General features: G+C 49.3%; 1 protein-coding gene across 10 annotated transcripts in view; it reads right to left on the bottom strand.

Moving 5' to 3' along the window:
* The window catches only part of HENMT1 (HEN methyltransferase 1), a 660,905-nt gene that overhangs the window by 414,989 nt on the left and 225,220 nt on the right, over window positions 1–20,696 (bottom strand). For 5 of the 10 annotated variants that reach the window (XM_085602234.1, XM_085602230.1, XM_085602231.1 and 2 more), the window contains one exon: window positions 13,248–13,376. The exons of 3 other annotated variants lie outside the window; for them this stretch is intronic. In XM_085602234.1, coding sequence (XP_085458360.1) covers window positions 13,248–13,322 — 75 coding nt within the window. In that variant the 5' untranslated portion in view covers window positions 13,323–13,376. Of the gene's footprint in view, window positions 1–13,247; window positions 13,412–20,696 lie in introns of those variants that run through there. 2 more of the 10 variants (XM_085602233.1, XM_085602239.1) reach the window with 2 other exon arrangements.

The following is a 20,696-nucleotide window of genomic DNA, read 5'->3' as shown; positions in this document are numbered from 1 at the left end:
TCAGGTAGGTAAAGGGCAGGGACCAATGATTCCTTTCCTGGAGTGGGTACACCCCCTATTGTGCCACCCTCCAGTGGGAGGGGGGCAGGAGACTGTCCCTGGTTGGTTGAGTCCCCCTGTCCTCAAGATGGCAGGGACTCGGAGTTGTGCTTCACCTCGCCTCCCCCACGTGAGGGGTGGTGTTGGCAGAGATGAGCACACCTCTCTCCCTCACTTGTTTTTCCCGCCGGTTCTCCCGCCCAAAGTGGCGGTAGAACCAGTGGGGACCAGTTGCTGAAAGCCGCAAATAGTCTGGGGAGTCTCTCAAAGGCGGCATGCCTTTGAAGCTTCCCCTTCGTGAACCCAGCCCATCCTGGGGGAGGAGGCTTGGCACCTCGTCCCAGGATGTGCATTGTTTCAGGCCCCAGAGAGCAGCAGGCTCTCGATCCATGGGTCCAGAAACATGTCTGGTGGTGGCAGCTGAAAGCAGCAACTCAGCCTGGACACTAGTGGTGGGTTAGTTTTCAGGGGGCATCTCTGAGATACCCTGTGTGTACATTTTACATTAAATCCCACACTGGCATCAGTGTGGGTTTAATGTGCTGAGAAGTTTGATACTAAACTTCTGTTTTCAGTGTAGCCGTTATGGTGCTGTGGAGTTCGTAATGAGAAGCTCCCAGCACCATATGCTCTAAATGGCATCACTGCATTTACAATGTCTAAGAATGGACTTAAACACTGTAGGGGTACAGGGCTCATGCACCTGTACCCTCACATCTGGCATAGGAAACCCGGCTAGAGGGGTGACTGATCTATGCCAGGGCAGTGGGTTGTAGGCATGACACACAGGAATGTGTGCCATGTCGACTCTTCACTTTGTTCTGCATCAAAACACACAGGTGTCTGTGTGCGTGTGTCTGTGTGCGTGTGTCTGTGTGCGTGTGTCTGTGTGCGTGTGTCTGTGTGCGTGTGTCTGTGTCCGTGTGTGTGCGTGTGTCTGTGTCCGTGTGTGTGCGTGTGTCCGTGTCCGTGTGTCCGTGTGTGTGTGTCCGTGTGTGTCCGTGTGTGTGTGTCCGTGTGTGTCCGTGTGTGTGTGTCCGTGTGTGTCCGTGTGTGTCCGTGTGTGTGTCCGTGTGTGTGTCCGTGTGTGTGTCCGTGTGTGTGTCCGTGTGTGTGTCCGTGTGTGTGTCCGTGTGTGTGTCCGTGTGTGTGTCCGTGTGTGTGTCCGTGTGTGTGTCCGTGTGTGTGTCCGTGTGTGTGTCCGTGTGTGTGTCCGTCCTCTAAGAGTGCCACAAAAAGTGCTGCAGCCCTTAGAGGTCTTCCCTGGTCACAGTGCCCTGGGTACCTGTGGTACCATTTACCAGGGGCTGACCTGTGGCCAGAGATGCCAATTGGGTTAGTTTTGGGGAAATAACACAGGCCCTGGGAACCTGATTGGCAGGGACCCAGGGCACACCAAAAAAAAGGGCATCAGTAGTCTAGCAAAAAGTGGAGGGGTTACTGCAACAGAAACCCACTTCCCTACACCTTATAATTACTTTGTGAAAGTCTTTGGTCTTTTGGCGCTGTTTCCATATGATTTTGAAAGACAAGGACATCTCCAAAAGTGTGCACTTTTCTGAATAGCTAGAGGTTGAGGCTCTTTACCCAAGTACAAGTTTAGGGCCAGATAAGATCACTGTTAGACCTGGCACCATTGGCGTAGGTCTCCCTTCCATGTTTTGCGGTTGCCGCCTGTGTTTTTGCTATACGTTTTGCTGGTCTAGATGCTTTGGGCACTGTGCCACTGCTATTCAGTGCCACAGTACAAGTACTCCCTATTGTAAATTGTTGTAATGGATTACTGACTCCATGACTGGCTATTTGATTTACTTGTCAGACCCTAGTACAGTGCACCATGTGTGCCCAGGGCCTGTAAATCAAATGCTGCTGGTGGGCTTGCAGCACTGATTGTGCCACCCACAAAGCAGCTTGTAAAATGTGACTTAGGCCTGCCATTGCAGAGCCTGTGTGCAGCCTGGGGCTGCCATGTCGACTTGGAAAGTGCACCCACTTGCCAGTCCCTAAACCTTCCCTTTTCTTCATGTTAGTCACCCCTAAGGTAGGCCCAAGGTTCAACCATGGGCAGGGTGCATTGTATGTAAAAGGTAGGACATGCCCTGATGTGTGTGGTATGTCCTGATAGTGAATTACAGCCAATTTGTTTTTGACTATTTTAAGGCTACCTGTTCCCATAGGCCAGAATGGACAGTTTGATTATAACATCTTATAATCCTAACTGACCCAGGGAACATGGTAGAAAAACAAATTTAATATGCCTGAACTCAGAATGATAAAATACATCTTTTAGTGAAGTTGGTTTTAACATTCTGTGTTTGAAAATACCACTTTTAGAAAGTACGTATTTTCTTGCCTAACCATTCAGCCTGCCTCTGCTAGGTTTGTGTATTCCATGTCTGGTTTATGAGTGACAGGGGCTGGGGTGGCTTCAGGAGACCGGGTGAGTCAGCACTACGCTGAATAGGCCTATGTGCATTGGGAGTGGTGGGAGGAGTAGCACCTGGGTCTGAATAGGGCTGTGCCTGCCTTCCACAATGCTGGCTCCACCTCCTGTGGTGCGTCTGATGACCCTGGCCCACACTGACAAAGGAAGAAGTTGTGCACTGGCAGTATGAACCCAGAACTGGTTTGGACTAGGTACAGACACTCTCTGCCTTCAGAGACAAGGGATTTGTGTGTTTAAAAAGGGGGACCCAGACCCCAGAACTTTAGATCACTTCTGGGACTCAAGACAACCCTTTGCCAAGGAGAAGAACCAAGGAAGCTGAAGGAGGAGACTGCCCCTGCAGCGGTTACTTTATTGCCAAGGAAAGGAGAAAAGGAACTTTGTGTGTACTTTTGCAATCTTGAAAAAGAATCTCCAAGGGCTTGAATTGTGCTTGCCTCCTGCCCTAAGTCTCAGGGATAAAAGACTTCATCACCAGCTCCCCCTGAATTTCCTTGCTGGGAATACTACTTGCAGAGAGGTGCCTACTGTTCCTTTGGCCCTCTGAGAAGACTGCGTGTTGCTGGAAGCGCGACGCAACAAGGAGAAGCGTGTCGCTGCCGCAGCAGTTGCCGTCGCATCGCCGAAGAGTGCCGCCGCTGCAGCTGTTCGCCGTCGCATCATCGACAAAGCGTGTCACATCACTGGAGAATCGTGTTGCCGCCGCAGAGGTCGCCGTCGCATCACCGGAGAAGCGCGTCGCAGGGCAGTGGCTCAGAAGTTACCGAGTTCGCCGCACGGCCGTGCACGCATCCCATCCAACGTTGTCGCATCGCATCAAGACGCCATGTTCTCGCATCGCACCGGATCGTCCCGTCGCAATGAGGCACCATCTTGTCGCATCATCACCGGGCCGCAGTAAAAAACGACGCATCAACTCCCCACACTGTAAGGAAGCAAGCCTCAACTTCCAAGGCGCAGCAGTAAGTAACTCCCCTGAGTGTAAGGAACGGCGTATCAACTTCCCTGGGACCCTTTTGTTTGTTTTGCATGACGCATCTAAGGTACTTTGAGAGTAAAGTGTCGCATTTACCATCTACATTGAACTAACCTATTTCTACCATTTTAAAGTCTATTTTTGATTACAGTACTGTGGATTTGTCGTTTGGTCTTGTGTTAAGTCTAGTAAAGATTACTTATTTTTCTAAAATTGTGTGGTGTCAATTTGTAGTGTTTTAACTGTATTATTGTATGTGTTCACAAATGCTTTACACACTGCCTCTGAGATAATCCTGTCTGCTAGTGCCAAGCTACCAAGGGGGTGAGCAGGGGTTATTTTAGAAGTGTAGCCCCTCACCCTGACTAGAAGCAAGGGTCCCTATTTGGTCAAAGGTACCTACCTCTGCCAACTAGAGACCCCCAGTTCTAACATTGGTGGTCAGCGGTGAGGATTTGGACTTGCATTTGTGACTCATATACAGTGATTGGTGTACACTACTAGTGAGTGCAGACCATAGCATGTTCACATACTGTTTGGTAGAATTTTCCTTGGAACTTCTTTTTGCTTTTTGAGAGCTGCCAACTGTTTTTCACCATAAGCAAACCAGCATCCATTGCATCGGTTGACATTGATGTTGAAGAAGATCGGATTGACACTTACACTGTGTCTTACCTCAAAGCTGCTTGCAGAAAATTTAAAGTCTCTATGAAAGGCCTCTCCAAGAAAGAGGAAAACCAGAAGGCGCTGAAGGCCTGGGTAGAATCTAGGAATGCCACTGAGTATCCTGAAGAGCCTAGGGAGGAGGTAGAGAATTTAGATGGGCAGCTAGAGGGGCCAGTGGGCCTTGATGGGAGGAAGGTGCCTTCCAGAGCAGACAGCGGTGTCTTCAAAGGACCTGTCCCCAAGAGAGCTGGAGGACAGGGAGAGAGATAGAATGCATAAGATGGAGCTGGCCAAGCTCAGAATAGGTGGGCAGATGGAGTTGAAGAATAAGAAGTTGGCATTGGAGGAAAAAAGAATGCATTTGGAGCGTGAGAGGATGTTGAGGGAATTGGAATTGAAAGCCAAGAGTTTAGAAAGTTCTCCCTCTGGTGGCAGCGCACCATTTCCTTTGGTTTTAGCGCACCATCTGTGCCTGTAGAAACAAGAGTGTTCATTTCCAAGGATGTTAAGGAGTTTCATAAGAATGAAGATAATGGGCAATGGTTCAAAGCCTATGAGGTAGCTATGACCTCCCACCGGGTCCCTGAGAAGGATTGGGGAGCAGGGTTGTGGGGGCGGTTTCTCAGTGATGGGTGGGATACCTTGTTGGAATTGCCTTCTGAGGATCAGAATTCTTATGTGCGAATGAAGGAAGCCTTAATGACCAGGTATGGGTTGAACTCTGAGCTTAATAGACAACGGTTTAGGAATTGTAAAAAACAGGAGTCTAGCACTTGAATATGTGACTTTTTTGCAGAGCATTGGATGGTTGGGTGAAGAGTAGCGAAGTGGATGATTATCAGGGGCTCTATGATTTGTTTGCATGGGAGCACTTGTCTAGTAATTGTTTTCCAGAGCTATGCCAGCACCTTATTGATAGCAAGATGACTAACCCTAGGAAGCTTGCTGAGGAGAAGGACCACTGGGTGAGCACCCGGGTCCACAAGGGTCATGTGGGAGACTCCACCTAAGGTGGGCAGGGTCCCCCCGAGCAGAAGAGTAGGGGGGACAAGGGTAAACAGAGGGAGTTCCAGAAAGGGCCCCAAAGTAATCCCCAAGGGAAGGATTCCCAGCCTCCCCCTAAGTAGAAGCCCGGGGCCCGACAGGTAAACCTGTTCATAGGGGACCCATGAAATATTTTCATTGCAGTGAGGTGGGCCACCGGTTCTATGATCCCCCGTGCCCACAGAGAGGCAAAACAGCACCCACTGGTGCACCACCCCGACAGATAGCTAGTGTAGCCCTGGGGGAGTAGATGGGTGCCCAAGGTGGGTGGGGTGCTGCAGAGATGGTGGCCCCCAAGATCCAGCTGCCTGATAACACTAAAACGTACAGGCAGTGGGTGACCATTAATGGCCATAGAGTGGAGGCTCTTAGAGACACCGGAGGCAGTGTGACAGCTATCAGTTGTGGCCTGGTGTCTTTGAAGCAGGTGGCCCCCAATGCATTTTACCCAGTTGTTGCAGTTGACAACACAGAGCCACTGCAAGGTAGCTCAGGTTCCCTTTGAGTGGGGGGGGTGGGAATTCTCAGGTACTCTTCAAGTAGCTGTGAGGCCAGCCATGCCTGTTGACTGTCTGATAGGTAACGATTTGGAGAGCTCTCCTTGGGCTAAGGTGGAGCAAAGTGCTCATTTGGAGATGTTGGGTCTGCCTGAGTGGGCGTGTGTGACCACACGGTCCATGACAGCCAGTAAGGGTGTTCAAGAGGACCTGGAGCCTGAAAGAGTGGCCCTGGTGCCTGCCTTAAAAAGAAGAGGCAGGGGGCACAGGAAGCCAGCCTCCACCGTTCCCACGGTCCAGGAGGAGGCAGACCTTGAGGGGGACCCTAGAACCTACAGGGGAGCAGGTAGCTGAACTGGGGGACCTGCCTGAGCTGACCCATTGGCAGCAGGAAGGAGGACCCTCCAGGGAAGAGTTCTGTGAGGAGCAGAACAAGTGTCATCCTTCTGTGGGTCTGCGGCACCAGGCTGCAAACCAGGCAGCAGGTGATCAGTCTGGGTCACATTGGATCTACTGGGAGAATGGTCTCCTGTATAGTGAGCCTAAGGTTGCTGAGCCTGGGTCAGCCCATGTGCTGATGGTACCCCAGTGCTTCAGAGCCTTCCTACTGGGGCTGGCTCATGATGTGCCTTTAGCAGGACATTTGAGGCAGGATTAGACATTTGAAAGGCTTGTCACTCACTTCTATTGCCCCCAAATGCGCAAGAGTTCAGATACTGATTGCAGGACCTGTCAGACTTGCCAGGCAAGTGGAAAGAGTGGAAGGAAGCACACGGCTCCTCTCCAGCCATTCCCTGTGGTCAGCACCCCCTTTGAAAGGGTGGGCATTGACATTGTGGGGCCTCTGGATCCCAAGACAGCCATGGGCAACAGGTTCATACTGGTCTTGGTGTACCATGCCACCCGGTACCCGGAAGCCATCCCTCTCCGGACTGTGACGGCCCCTGTGGTGGGTCATGCGTTGATGGGGATTTTCTCCCATGTGGGGTTCCCAAGAGAGGTGGTGTCAGACCATAGTACAAACTTCATTTCCAAGTATTTGAAGTCCCTGTGTCAGGAGTGTCGGGTAACTTATAAGCTCACCACTCCTTACCACCCACAAGGTAATGGGCTGGTTGAGAGATTCAACCGGATCCTCAAAGGCATGATTATGGGTCTTGAGGCACCTTGAGGCATAAGTGGTACGTCCTATTGCCATGCCTTCTCTTTGCACGGAGACTAGACTAAGCACAAAAGAAGCACGCTGGATCTATAATGAGGGGGTGGACCAACATGGGGTGAACAACCTCATTGAATGGAACAGGGTAGTTGTTCATTGAACACACATGATCCTTGCCCATATGAATTCCTCATGTAGGCCTTCTGGTGATTAGGTCCCCATAACTCCCTTTGAAAGAGGTATATGTGGGGTAGCCGCCCAGGCTAGCACTAAGGGCAAATGATTCTGAATGGCCTTATACTTTCCCCACTTTCACCCATCAAGTTATGGGAGTTTTTAGGCATGAAAAAATGGATTATATTACCCACATAAGATGATGTATAAAATATTACTGATGTACAAACCGAGGTAACAAGCAGATAAAGTGAGACCACTCCACTGTAAAGTCCCTCTGCCATATTTGATGAATGGATGCACTCAGGACATCAACACTTGAACTCGGAGTTCTGTATTTTGAATCTCGTTTTGAATCTCGAACTTTGAACTCTGAATCCTAATCTTAAACTGTATATCATGTATCACTTGAGGATGTTTATAATGATGACACATTCGATAAGTCCAAGCACTGCACACTAAAGGTGGACTGTATTACACAACACATATTTAGGAGTTTAACATTTAGGAATAGTTATAATAACACACCTACTATGTTTTAATCGGGTTATGGTAAAACCGTATTGTACATACAACTGCACTGAGGGCACCCCATTCAAAATACTTGCACAATATGGCGCTCAGGCCCTTCATTATGGTAAAAGAGTGTAGAATTAGAAGAGGGACAATACGCGCATGCGCCGACGTGGCGCGCCGTGCTTTGAAAATTAGTGCCGCCCACCGACTCCGCGAGGTGCTGAGATAATGCCGGACACTCACGCTGTCAAGGTGAGCGGTTACTACAGGCAGGGGAACGGTTGGAAATATGTATCCCACTTAAGCCCAGGGGTTTTTTTTTTTTTTAATAAAGACGTTTTGTGTAGATTCTTTGCGGGAGCAGTAACGAGAGTCTGCCTCCGTGAAATGATATGAAACACATGGAAAAGATCTTGACATGAGGCAGTGGTAGTTGCACTCCTTGGGTAATGGGAAGGGCTGATTGGGTACACATACATTACTGCCCCATTGAGCACCAGCACGCTCTTACAGCGCCCGAGCCTATATTTACAGACAAAGGAACAAGCTACTATTTCTCTTAAAATACATGTGCATAACATGATGCCAGCTTCTAATTTTTCTCCCGATTCCTTCACAGACTGACGTTCTGCAGCATATGTGGCAGCAAGCGTGACTGTGGACTAGTACACACTCACAAAACAAAGGGGGTTACAGGTATGCCCATGAAGGGCAACAACCCAGTAAATAGGTTGATAAAATGAAGGTGGTTCCCACTTGCACGATATTTTACGTTTTAATTGGTGCTGACTGATGATTGGTTGTGTCATTTTGTTTCTGCCTCCCACAGGTACAGAAAATATAAAAAATAGACAACTAGGGATGCAGTGTGGAAAATTAACCCTTACCCTGATGAAATTGCCGTAAGTTCCCCCAGGCAACGAAACATGTCGGTTTTAAGTGAGCAGACACACAGCACGGAATAAAGCAACATAGCTAGTGTTGTCTAGCTCGGTTTTAGATTAGGAATGGCGGTGTTTCTGCTTTGACCCTGCCACTCCCTACAGGGTTGATACCGCCGCATGCCCGGATAAGTTACCCGGTGCACTGGCAATACACGACACCACACCTAGCACTCTGTCTTCTGTCTTTTTTCGTTCTTACTTTATCATAATTTGTGTTATGGGCTGGCAGTTGCTAATGATGAGAACCTGAGGACGCAGGCGAGTACCAGTCTGCAGACTCCCATGGTGTTACTCCCGTGAGGCACTGCCAACTTTTCTTCACCTTTTTCTCCTTTTTTGCTTGGTTATTTCACACCAGAGGGTGGATTATACCACGGGAGATAGAACCTACAGATGCGACCGATTTTAATAACTATCTGGTGATCCAGGTCCCGTTTGATCAGACGATACAAAGATAACCGCTGGTTTGTCACACAAAGTTGGGTGACTGTGCATTTTTGGAGGGGTCACTGAGTAGTGTGTTCACCTTTTTTGAACAGGTTCATTTTTGTTACAGGGAGGTGCCACAGAAGTCCTTAGGGTTCAGCCCCTTTGAACTGCTGTATGGTCACCCTGTGAGAGGACCTTTGAGTTTGGTAAAGGAAGGCTGGGGGAAAGCTTCCAGGATGTATATAGTTACATGCTGACCGTCAGAAACCAAACCCGGCGTTTCAGGCAACTCGCTCGGGCAAATCTGGAAGCCAGCCAGGAAGAGATGAAGCGGTGGTACGATCAGAATGCCACTCTGATTGAGCTTCAGCCTGGTCAGAAAGTTTGGTTCATGGCCCCCGTGGAGCCCTGTGCGCTCCAGGATAAGTGGACCGGACCATTTGAGGTGGTGGAGCGCAAGAGCGATGTCACCTACTTGGTGGGCTTAAAGTCTCCCAGGAACCCTTTGTGGGTCCTACATGTCAATCGCCTGAAGTCCCACTTAGAGAGGTCCGAAGTGGGCATGCTTCTAGCGACAGGTGATGGAATGGAGGAGGAGACCGAGCCTTTTCCTGACCTCCTGTCTGCAACAGAGCAAGATGGGTCAGTGGATGGTGTAAACCTCTCTACCACCCTGACCCCTGAGCAGCAGAATGACTGTCGCCAGTTGTTGGGACAGTTTTCTGATCTGCTCTCCCTAATTCCAAGTGTCACTGATTGGTGTGTCCATGATGAAGACACTGGGGACAGTCCTCCTGTTAAGCACAAAACTTACAGAGTGACTGATAGGGTGAGAGCTTGCATCAAGGAGGTCTCCAAGATGCTTGCATTAGGGGTGATTGAGTCCTCTAACAGTTCGTGGGCCAGCCCAGTGGTCTTGGTCCCAAAGGCTGCCGCACCGGGTGCCACGCCAGAACTCCGGTTCTGTGTGGACTACCGAGGGCTCAATTCAGTCACCAGGACTGACGCGCACCCCATCCCCAGATCTGATGAGCTCATTGATCGGTTAGGGGCTGCCCGGTACCTCAGCACGTTTGATCTAACGTCTGGGTACTGGCATATCGCCTTAACTGATGGGGCCAAAGAGGTCAGCATTCTCCACACCATATGGGCACTACCAATTCTGGGTTATGCCCTTTGGGATGAAGAATGCTCCTGCCACCTTTCAGAGGTTGGTCAACCAGGTGTTGGCTTAAATGGAAGATTTCAGTGCAGCCTACCTGGATGACATTACAGTGTTCAGCGTCATTTGGGAAGAACATCTGCGCCACCTCTGGGAAGTGTTGATGGCGCTGCGGAGAGCAGGCCTCACGATCAAGGTAAGTGCCAGATCGGGCAGGGTTCAGTGGTGTACTTGGGAAACCAGTTTGGAGCAGCCAGGTGGCGCCCCTACAGCCCAAGATTGAGACCATCCTAGCTTGGGAACCTCCCCAAGACCCAGACAGAGGTGAGAGCCTTTTTAGGACTCACTGGGTACTACAGGAGGTTTGTCAAGGGGTATGGCAGCATTGTTGCACCCTTGACAGAGCTGACTTCCAGGAAGCAGCCCAAGAAAGTGAACTGGACTGACACCGGTCAGAAAGCTTTTGATGCCCTGAAGACTGCCATGTGCACGGCGCTCGTGCTTCTGGCGCCCAACTTCTCTAAAGAGTTCATTGTACAGACAGATGCTTCAGAGCATGGTGTGGGGGCTGTTTTTTCACAGATAAATGAGGAGGGTCTAGACCAACCTGTAGCCTTCATCAGTAGGAGGTTACTTCCACAGGAACAGAGGTGGAGTGCAATTGAGCGTGAGGCATTTGCTGTGGTCTGAGCACTGAAAAAGTTGAGACCATACTTGTTTGGGACTCACTTCCGGGTCCAGACAGACCACAGGCCCCTCAGATGGTTGATTTAGATGAGGGGTGAGAATCCAAAGCGGTTGAGGTGGTTCATTTCCCTACAGGGGATGGACTTCACGGTGGAACACCGCCCTGGTACAGAACACGCCAATGCTGATGGTCTGTCCAGATTTTTCCGCCTTAGTGAAGAGAACTCCCATGGGGTGGGTAGTTCTTCCCACATTTTAGCTGGAGGGGACACGTGTTAGACCTGGCACCATTGGCGTGGGTCTACCTTCCATTTTTTCCTGTTGCCTCCTGTGTTTTTGCTATATGTTTTGCTGGTCTTGATGCTTTGGGCACTGTGCCACTGCTATTCAGTGCACAGGCTCCCTATTGTAAATTGTTGTAATGAATTAGTGACTCCATTATTGGCTATTTGATTTACTTGTCAGACGCTAGTACAGGGCACCATGTGTGCCCAGGGCCGGTAAATCAAATGCTGCTGGTGGGCTTGCAGCACTGATTGTGCCACCCACATAAGCAGCTTGTAAAATGTGACTCAGGCCTGCCATCGCAGAGCCTGTATGCAGCCTGGGGCTGCCATGTCGACTTGGCAAGTGCACCCACTTGCCAGTCCCTAAACCTTCCCTTTTCTACATGTTAGTCACCCCTAAGGCAGGCCCCAGGTACCCCCATGGGCAGGGTGCATTGTATGTAAAAGGTAGGACATGCCCTGATGTGTGTGGCATGTCCTAATGGTGAATTACAGCCAATTTTGTTTTTCACTATTGCAAGGCTACCTGTTCCCATAGGCAAGAATGGCCAGTTTATAATCCTATAATCCTAACTGACCCAGGGAACATGGTAGAAAAACAAATTTAGTATGCCTTAACTCAGAATGATAAAATACATCTTTTAGTGAAGTTGGTTTTAACATTCTGTGTTTGAAAATACCACTTTTAGAAAGTAGGTATTTTCTTGCCTAACCATCCAGCCTGCCTCTGCTAGGTGTGTGTATTCCTTGTCTGGTTTGTGAGTGACAGTGGCTGGGGTGGCTTCAGGAGAAAGGGTGAGTCGCCTTCAACAATGCTGGCTCCACCTCCTGTGGTGTGTCCGATGACCCTGACCCACAGTGACAAAGGAAGAAGTTGTGCACTGGCAGAATGCACCCAGAACTGGTTAGGGCTAGGTGCAGACGCTCTCTGCCTTCAGAGGGGAAGGATTTGTGTGTATAAAAGAGGGACCCAGACCCTAGAACTTTAGATCACTTCTGGGAATCAAGACGAAGAACCAAGGAAGCTGAAGGAGGAGACTGCCCCTGTGCTGTTGGGGTTGGCCTGCAGTGGTTACTTTATTGCCAAGGAAAGGAGAAAAGGAACTTTGTGTGTACTTTTGCAATCTTGAAGAAGAATCTTCAAGGGCTTGAATTGTGCTTGCCTCCTGCCTGAAGTTTCAGGGATACAAGACTTCACCACTAGCTCCCCCTGAATTTCCTTGCTGGGAATTCTACTTGCAGAGAGGTGCCTACTGTTGCTTGGGCCCTCTGAGAAGACTGTCGCTGGGAGCTGGAAGCGCAATGCAAGAAGGAGAAGCGTGTCACTGCTACAGCGGTTGCCGTTGCATCGCCGAAGAAGCGTGCCGCCGCTGCAGCTGTTTGGAGTCGCATCATCGACGAAGCACGTCGCTTCACCAGAGAAGAGTGTCGCCGCCACAGAGGTCGCCATCGTATCACTGAAGAAGTGTGTTGCAGGGCCTGTCGCTGCTCAGAAGTTAGAGTTCGCCAAACGGCCGTCGGGAGGGCACGCATTGCATCCAACATTGTCGCATCGCATTGAGACGCCATCTTGTCGCATCGTCACAGGGCCGCAGTAAGAAACGACGCATCAACTCCCCACACAGTAAGGAAGCGAGCCTCAACTCCCCTGCGCAGCAGTAAGGAACCAACGCATCCACTCCCCTGAGTGTAAGTAACGGCGCATCAACTTCCCTGCGACCCTTTTGTTTGTTTTGCGTGATGCATCTAAGGTACTTTGAGAGTAAAGTGCCGCATTTACCATCTACATTGAACTAAGCTATTTCTACCATTTTAAAGTCTATTTTTTGATAACAGTATTGTGGAGTTTTGTCGTTTGGTCTTGTGTTAAGTCTAGTAAAGATTACTTATTTTTCTAAACTGGTGTGGTGTCCCTTTGTGGTGTTTTCACTGTATTACTGTATGTGTTCACAAAGGCTTAACACACTGCCTCTGAGATAAGCCGGTCTGCTCGTGCCAAGCTACCAAGGGAGTGAGCAGGGGTTATTTTAGAAGTGTAGCCCCTTATCCTGACTAGAAGCAAGGGTCCCTATTTGATCAAAGGTACCTACCTCTGCCAACTAGAGACCCCCAGTTCTAACAATCACCAACAGTAGAAAAAATGTAAAATCAATATTTGAGACATTTATGGAAACCTGTTTTTACAGTTTTGCATAACAAATTAAACTTTAAACCAACCTACCTTTTTTGGTTGGTGTTTTTCCACTAGATCCTTCACAAACTGGTATCGCTGCTTGTAGAGGGGTGGCGTAAACATGACCTCATAAACGAGCCAATCCACTAAAATAAGTAAAATATCCTCAGGAACTCACTGAAAGGACAACCAGATTTGACAATCTTAAGATTCTGAAAACATAAGATCACGGTCAGATTTTCTGAATGTTTCACTAGAAACACATGCATGTTAATTAAATAGTACTACACGGAATAGTCTATACATGATATTTGGGGTGTAGTCATATTTTACCTTTTTCTATCTCCTAATAAAACTAAACTACTTCATATTTATAATTTCTTGTGCATTGTGTTTGGGGACGCTATTGAAAATGTTTTTTGACTAAGCCACAGTGAGAAAGACTAATGCCATATTTTTATCCAGGCTTTTATGTAGATCACACATTTTTCATTAGTCTAGTGTTCTGTTTTTGATCTATTTCTTCATTGCTTGAGGAGAACTGAGGCTGATTATTGGGAGTAAGTTGCATCAACCAAAAGCAATCCAGCTCTAACCAGGCAACACTTTGAAGATTGAACATGTCCACCATTCCCCAAGTACATAATCCAGATACAATTCAGTTTGATCCACACTGATGAGGAGACTTGATATTAAATTGACATCAATTACCTGAACGTGCAGTAGAAGTAAAAGGGCACCTGTTCATACAGACATAGGACACCTAGCTGCACCATAGGTGTGTGAAAGTACAACAGGAAAGAGACAACCAGCCAGTTATAATACGACAGCATGTATGTACAGCCAATCAATCTGGTGCAGACTGGGGTGCTGCAGCAACCAGCAACAAAAGACACTGGCTCAGTAAGCAGAGGAAGGATAGGAAATTGTCCCCAGAAAGGTTCTCAGAGGTGTCAGAACTGGTAGCATTAGGGTGGTCTTCCCGAAGGCTTTTTTCCTACTCCCCTCTTGTTTGCTGAAATTTGCTTTTGATGGCATTAGGACTCTACTGAGTGCTAAGGTGCATGTGCTCACTCCTTGAAACATAGTAAATTTGGCCTATACCCGATTGGCACATTTAATTTATTTATACATCCCTAGTAAAGGGGTACAACCTGTATCTAGGACCTGTAAATTAAATGATACGAGTGGACCTGCTGCACATATTATGCCACTCACTTAAGAAACCTTTTAAAACATCTTAGGAAGCCTTTTAAAACATCTCAGGCCTGTCATTGCATCATGCATGCAGTTTTAAACTGCCAATTCGACCTGGCAAAATAAAACTCTTGCCATGCCTAAAACTACCTTTTTAATACATATACGTCACCCCTAAGGTAAGCCTTAAGCAGCCTATAGGACATGATGGATTGTATTTAAAAAGTTCGACATGTACTTTTACGTTTTACATGTCTTTGTAGTGAAAAACACCTAAAATCGTTTTTCAGTACTGTGAGGCATACCTCTCCCATAGGATAACATTTGGTTACCTTACTACATTTAACAAGTGATAAAGTTTGTTTGGGAGCAGGTAGAAATTCCATGTTTGGTGTCTAAAGAATTTTAATTTTAAAATACTCTTTAATGGGAAAGTTGGATTTTAGGTCATAATTCTGAAAAATCCACTTACAGAAATTTGTCATTTTCTTGTCTTAATCACCTGGTGCCTGCAGCTTGTGTCGTTGGTCACATGGCTGATTTGCATGGCAGTTGGCCTTTGTGTATTCCTCCCAGACAGTGAGACAAAGTGGGACATTGTGTTGGCAGAAGGGGCCCATCCTGCCAGGATGTGTAGGGCGGAACTGTTCCCTGGCCTTTTCCCTGACATTTTAAAAGAGCTGCCTAGCACACTCACAAAGAACTTCAAACTAAACCTTCGTCACCTCAGCACCCTTGGAGCCTGAGCAGGAAGGCAGGAAATTTCAGAAATATCTGTACAGGTGGAGTGGGGGCACAAGTTATAAAAATAGGACCCTCAGACCCACTCTGTAGTTCACACCTGGACCTGCAGAGGACACTCAGAAAGGCTGCCCTACACTTCAGCCCTGCTGCTGGGAGCCTGCCTTGAACCCTCAGAGGACTATTCTGCTGCTGGAGGACTGCCTTGATGCTTCCTGCCAGAGTGACTCCAAGAACTAGTTGGCTGTTCTTCTGTTCTGAGCCACAGGGACACAAAAAGCTCCAACAACATGAAGCCTGCACCTCTATCCTGCCTGAAGTGAGCTCTGCCCTCCAAGTACTGCCCACCCAGTACTAGACTCCTGAAGTGGCTTAAAGGTGCCCTAACAAGCTAAATCCAAACTTTTGGACTTAAAATACTATGAGAACTGAGTGAAGACAGGGACCTACCTGCTCACAGATCCCTCCAGTTGCATTGCCGGTCACCTGACTTAGGGATAGCTCCAGCTATGTTCTTCTCAGCAGCAGGAAATCCTACTCAGCAGCTCCTTGCAGAAAGGATATCCTGCTCGTTGGCTACAGCCTGCACCTTCATCCCACTGGAGATTTTCGACTTCCAAAAAAGAAACGGAGTACGAACATAGAAATCTTCGCCGAAACTTCGCATAACGGCTCCCCGACGACACCTCCTCCTTGGACACCGCCGTCTGCCTTGTCCCACTGAACTTTACCTTCTCAGACATTTTTCTTCAAAGATTCTTTGAAGTCCAAAGATAAGCGGAGTCTGGGCCCAATCCACCTTGTATATCCAAACTGCGCTCCATTGAGGTCGGCCATAACTTTAAACTTTGTCCTATCATTGTGCGACTAGATGTCTCCAGGTGGCTCTTTAATCTTTTAAGCGCTAGTTTTTACTAAAAATGTTTCAAATTCATAACACTGGTTCTACTGATTGGATTTTTGTCATTTTGGTGTCAAATAATTTATCAACTTTTCCTCTAATTGTCTAGATTGTTGTTGGATTTTACTTGTATTGTGTTTTCACTTTACTACTGTTTTGTGTTGTATAAATACTTTACATAGTTCCTCCAATTTAAGCCTGACTGCTTTTGTGCCAAGCTACCAGAAGATTAAGCACAGGTTAACTTAGTGACTTTTTGTGTTTCACCCTTACAGGAATGGTGGTTGCTGCTTGAGAAGTGTTCATAAAACCCTCAAACAAAAATCCAATTTCTACCATTGGTGCTGCACTGGGATCCAGTATGTGAAGTACCATGCAGTGATTAGCGTAACCCTAAAATCCCAGATAAATGGAATTTAATACCAGAATCCACCTCTTTTTAAATTTCACTTAATTTTTGATTTGCCCATTTTTCTTTTTCTCCAAATTAGAGTTTGCCTTTGCTCCTCTTGACTAATATGGAGACAGAAGTGATCGAGATGGATAGCCTGAGCAAGGCTGGCTGCAGTGGCGCTGCACAGAGAGGAATGAATGCAGGAATGAAGGCCACAAAGGCAAAATTCCAGGTAGCCCTCACAGTGCCTAGGAGGTCAAGAGGATGCAGTCCTCTCCAGAGGAAATCAACCTTGAGGAGAAGGATGTGGATTTAGAGGAGGAGGAGGAGGAGGAGGAGGACCTGGCCACAGACCCTGAGCTGCAGCCTCAGGAGAAGTAGGATGTGGTAGCAGCCATCCCCAGTCAAGGCAGGTAGCAGTGTGTCCTCTCAAGGCCTGTTCCCTGAGGATTTGGCGGACATGAAAGCAGAAAAGAGTGTTCAGGTTGCACATTACCAAACTTAAAATGAAAGAGAAGCTGGCTCTCGTGAAAAGAGGCTGGCTCATGAGTGGAACCTGAAGGGGAGTGGCCTGCAGGGGCAGCATAGCGAACACGTTTTAACATCGCTCCGCCATCTATCCCCATAATCCGGCACACATATCCTGCATTGACGCAGCTTATCAATATAGGGCTGTACCTGATGATCCTGTAAACCCTCGGGACCCTGCGGAAGCTAAATTGTGCTGCGCCGGGCGATATTCCTGCCTGGGAAGTGGAGCGGCGGAGAGAGGCCGGAGGGCCGCGGCTGAATTCTAGTAGGCAAGGCAGTGCCTGCTTCGCCACAGCGGGACAGACGACTGCACGACGGCCGCGAGGGGATTGTCCCCGGATATTGTAGGCGGTGAGAGTAGCCGGTCGCGCAGTTCCTAAAGGTGCAGACGACATGCGTGAAGACCACGAGGGGCCTGGCCCCGATCCAACAAGGAGTGGTGGATGCGGTAGAGTGGCACCCGCTGGACATACATGGGCTGATCACGAAGAGGGAGAGCCCCGCTGGCTCACGGTAGGCCTGGTGAGGGTGGGCGGTGCCTGGCTGTTGAAGGAGTGCGGAGATTATTGCGAGGCAAAATGCCGGACAGAGCAGGTACAGGCCGCCCTGGTGTGCATAACCGGCGGAACAACGCAGCAAAGAGTGGTGGCGGTGGCCTGGGGCAAAGACAGAGAGCAATACGATGAGAGGTGTGGCCGCAAAGCAGGACGCAGAGGTTCCCTGACCAGCTGTCCTATAACACAGAAGAAACATACGGAGCGCCAGAGGAGCAGAGTGGCACTCCCGCTGTTACTGCGTTGTGGGGAGGAGACTAGACTACGCATGGCGGCACAAGGTGTGGAACAGTGTAAGGCCCACAAGTGAGACCTGGTAAGGCAAATGAACTTGTGGTAGGACGGAAGGCCCAGTGAGCTGTGCTAAAGGCCTCACAATGCGGATGAAGTTGGCACTCACCCCCGTGATCAGTGGAGAATCCGCTTTGTGTAAGTGGTGGAGTGAGAGGACTGGGGGTCTGCGTGTGCGGCGTTGGGGGGCACTAGCTGCCCGAAAAAGTGTTTAGCCCAAGGTGATGGTTTCCTGTCCGCGCCGGATGACACGGACCCCTCCAACATGGCGGACGGCGGGATCCGAGACGGAAATGGAGTGTGTGGTCTAGTTGCTCAGGCCGGAACTCAGAAGCCGGTAATTGGGAGTCCCGCGGGAAGGGCTAAAAGTGCGATACGGGAGCTGAGCAGGTGTTCGGAGGAGGAACCGGAGAGGAGCATGGAGGACAGCGCGGACCGAGAAGGCGATGAGAAACGCCCTGTACCGAAGATCCCGGAAGAGGAGGAAGCACTACAGTGGCGGGACCTGTCCCAATCGGAGGGGAAGACCGAAAAAGACAACCGCTCTAGGAGCAGCGCCCTCGAGTCCGGTACTCCAGCAGGGGAAGTGGAGGCTGCGACTCCCCTCCCCGCTGCCCAGGAGGGCCGTGGGTTCAGGCAAGTGCCGGGCTCCTTTTGGTTTCGGGGTTGGTGGGAGGGAATAAGGGGCACGGCACGCTAGTACACTGATACCTTCCCTCACTTAAGCACGCCACAGTTAGGATCCGGTGGTGGCAGCACAATCCCTATCCTCTTCCCTAATCGAAGGAGAGATACCTGACACTCCTTCTGTTCTTGTTTTCTTCCGGTTCCCTACTTGAGGAGACGGACACCTACATTACAGGAGCTGACCAGACCCGGATCAACCCCACAGCTAACATGACCCGAAGCAACAGGAAGAATCCAGTTAGAAGCAAAAGAAATTCAAGGAAAAGAACCCAATTTCTCTTTTCTTCTTTCTTTTTTTGTCCTTACCCTTGCTCTGAGCTAACAAACGCCAGTTTGTCAAAGACGCATGGGAATTGCTGAGCATAAGAAATTGAAAACCAAAATCCTTTATTTCTTTTTTTTTTAATAAAGGCTCCGCATCGCTGCAAACCCAAGACTCCCGGGCATTCTTTCACGAATAAGGGACGGTAGAACGCTCCCGAACAAGGGGTACGAGTACACCCACACACAGGACTGGCCAGTGGGACAAGGAATCAGCATTTTGGGTGGTGCATTGACCGCGCTGATACACCTGTGATAAAATGACAGAAGACGTCGCTTGTGACTATGCCCTTATGTATTGCCTGCCTGGGTTGCTGCTTACTCACCTGTGGCAATGTACTGCCTTGCTGCTCTTGCTGTCCAAAGGCCTTGGTTGCCATTTGAGTGAAACTGGGGACAAGGAGAAGAATGGGGCGCACCAGGGGCGCGGGCATCCTCGCAGGCGGCAGGTGCCGGTGAGGCAGATCATCTGCACCAGATGGAGGAGCAGAAGACCTCGGATGACCACCTGCACGCTATCCTGAAAGCAATCGAGTGCTCCCGTGCATCAATGGAAGCCAAATTGGTCAAGGTGGCTCTGGACCTCAACCTGCTGCGCGCTGACCACCGAAACCTAAAGGACTGGGTCACCGCTGTGGAGCAAGAGGTAGCAGAACTGAATCCAGCCACAGAATTCCAAGAAAAGCAGCAAAATGCTCATGAAGTTAGTATTTGATATCTAGAGGAACGGGTAGAGGATGCAGAAGGCCGCTCCCGAAGAAATAATGTTTGATTGGTTTGCTGGAGGGAGCGGAAGGACAAGACAAGGTTACCTTCCTGGAGCAATGGCTCAAGACTATCCTGCCAAAAACTGAGTTCTCCCCGTTTTTCACCACAGAAAGGGCGCATCGCGTCCCGGGCAGAAAGCCGGCCTCGGGCAACAGAGCCAGACCGCTTATCTTTAAAATGCTACATTTTAGAGATCGTGACGTGATCCTCCGAGAGACAAGGAAACTGGACAAAGTCACGTTAGAAAACACCAAGGTGCTGTTTTTTCCGGACTACACAATGAAAGTCCAACGTCAGCAGTGGTCCTTCCTGCTTGTTAAACGACCGCTCCGGCCGCTAAATATCACTTATTCACTGTTATTCCCAGGTAGACTCCGTGTGGTCTCTGATGGAAAGTCTAGGTTTTTCGACACGCCTCAGGAAGCTTGGGACTGGTTGGAGACGTCGGGTCAGTACTCAAGATCGTGACCCAGGAGCACAGTAGCTGCGTGGCCTCGAGGGGTAGGCAGGGAAGGGCCTTGACCGCGGGGACCTGGGAGGCGATCTCTTGGTTCATCGATAGCACCCGGCCCAGACTAAATCCGCAGGGAGCAACAGGCAGCGGTCCGCATTGCGGAACAGCTGGCAGACACGGCGGAGCTGGATGACAGTTATTTCCTTTCACTCCTCTGGAGAGGGGGGCACCTTGAGAGCGGACACATCTGATAAGGTCTCACTGAGAATGCCAGATGTCACACCTCAGACTGCGGATGGTTTGTATGAAAGTGACTAAACCAGACACTCCTCACTAGGGACCATTGTGGGTGAAATCACTATATAGTCTGTAAAAGTTCAGGCTGGAAAGGAGGAGATGCGCCGGGAGCGCCTCCGCGCCCCAGGGGGTTGATTTAGGTTATATACTATGGCGATGCCTATTTAAAAGACTTTGGGGATTCATATTGGTACATGGGGGGAGCACTGGAGATATTGGAGGGCATACCAGACTGGCCACTAATGAGACCTGGAAGGGTTGGGACATTATGCTTAGCGTAGCTTTAGGATGGGTCACGTGATACTTACCTGGAATGTGCGGTGTCTCCGGACGCCTTCCCGCAAGTATGCTTTATATTCCT

Source organism: Triturus cristatus, chromosome 4_2 (assembly GCF_964204655.1).
Source record: "Triturus cristatus chromosome 4_2, aTriCri1.1, whole genome shotgun sequence".
Lineage (NCBI taxonomy): Eukaryota > Metazoa > Chordata > Amphibia > Caudata > Salamandridae > Triturus > Triturus cristatus.
Note: the sequence above shows the minus strand (reverse complement) of the source record. Positions and strands in the feature narration are given on the sequence as shown.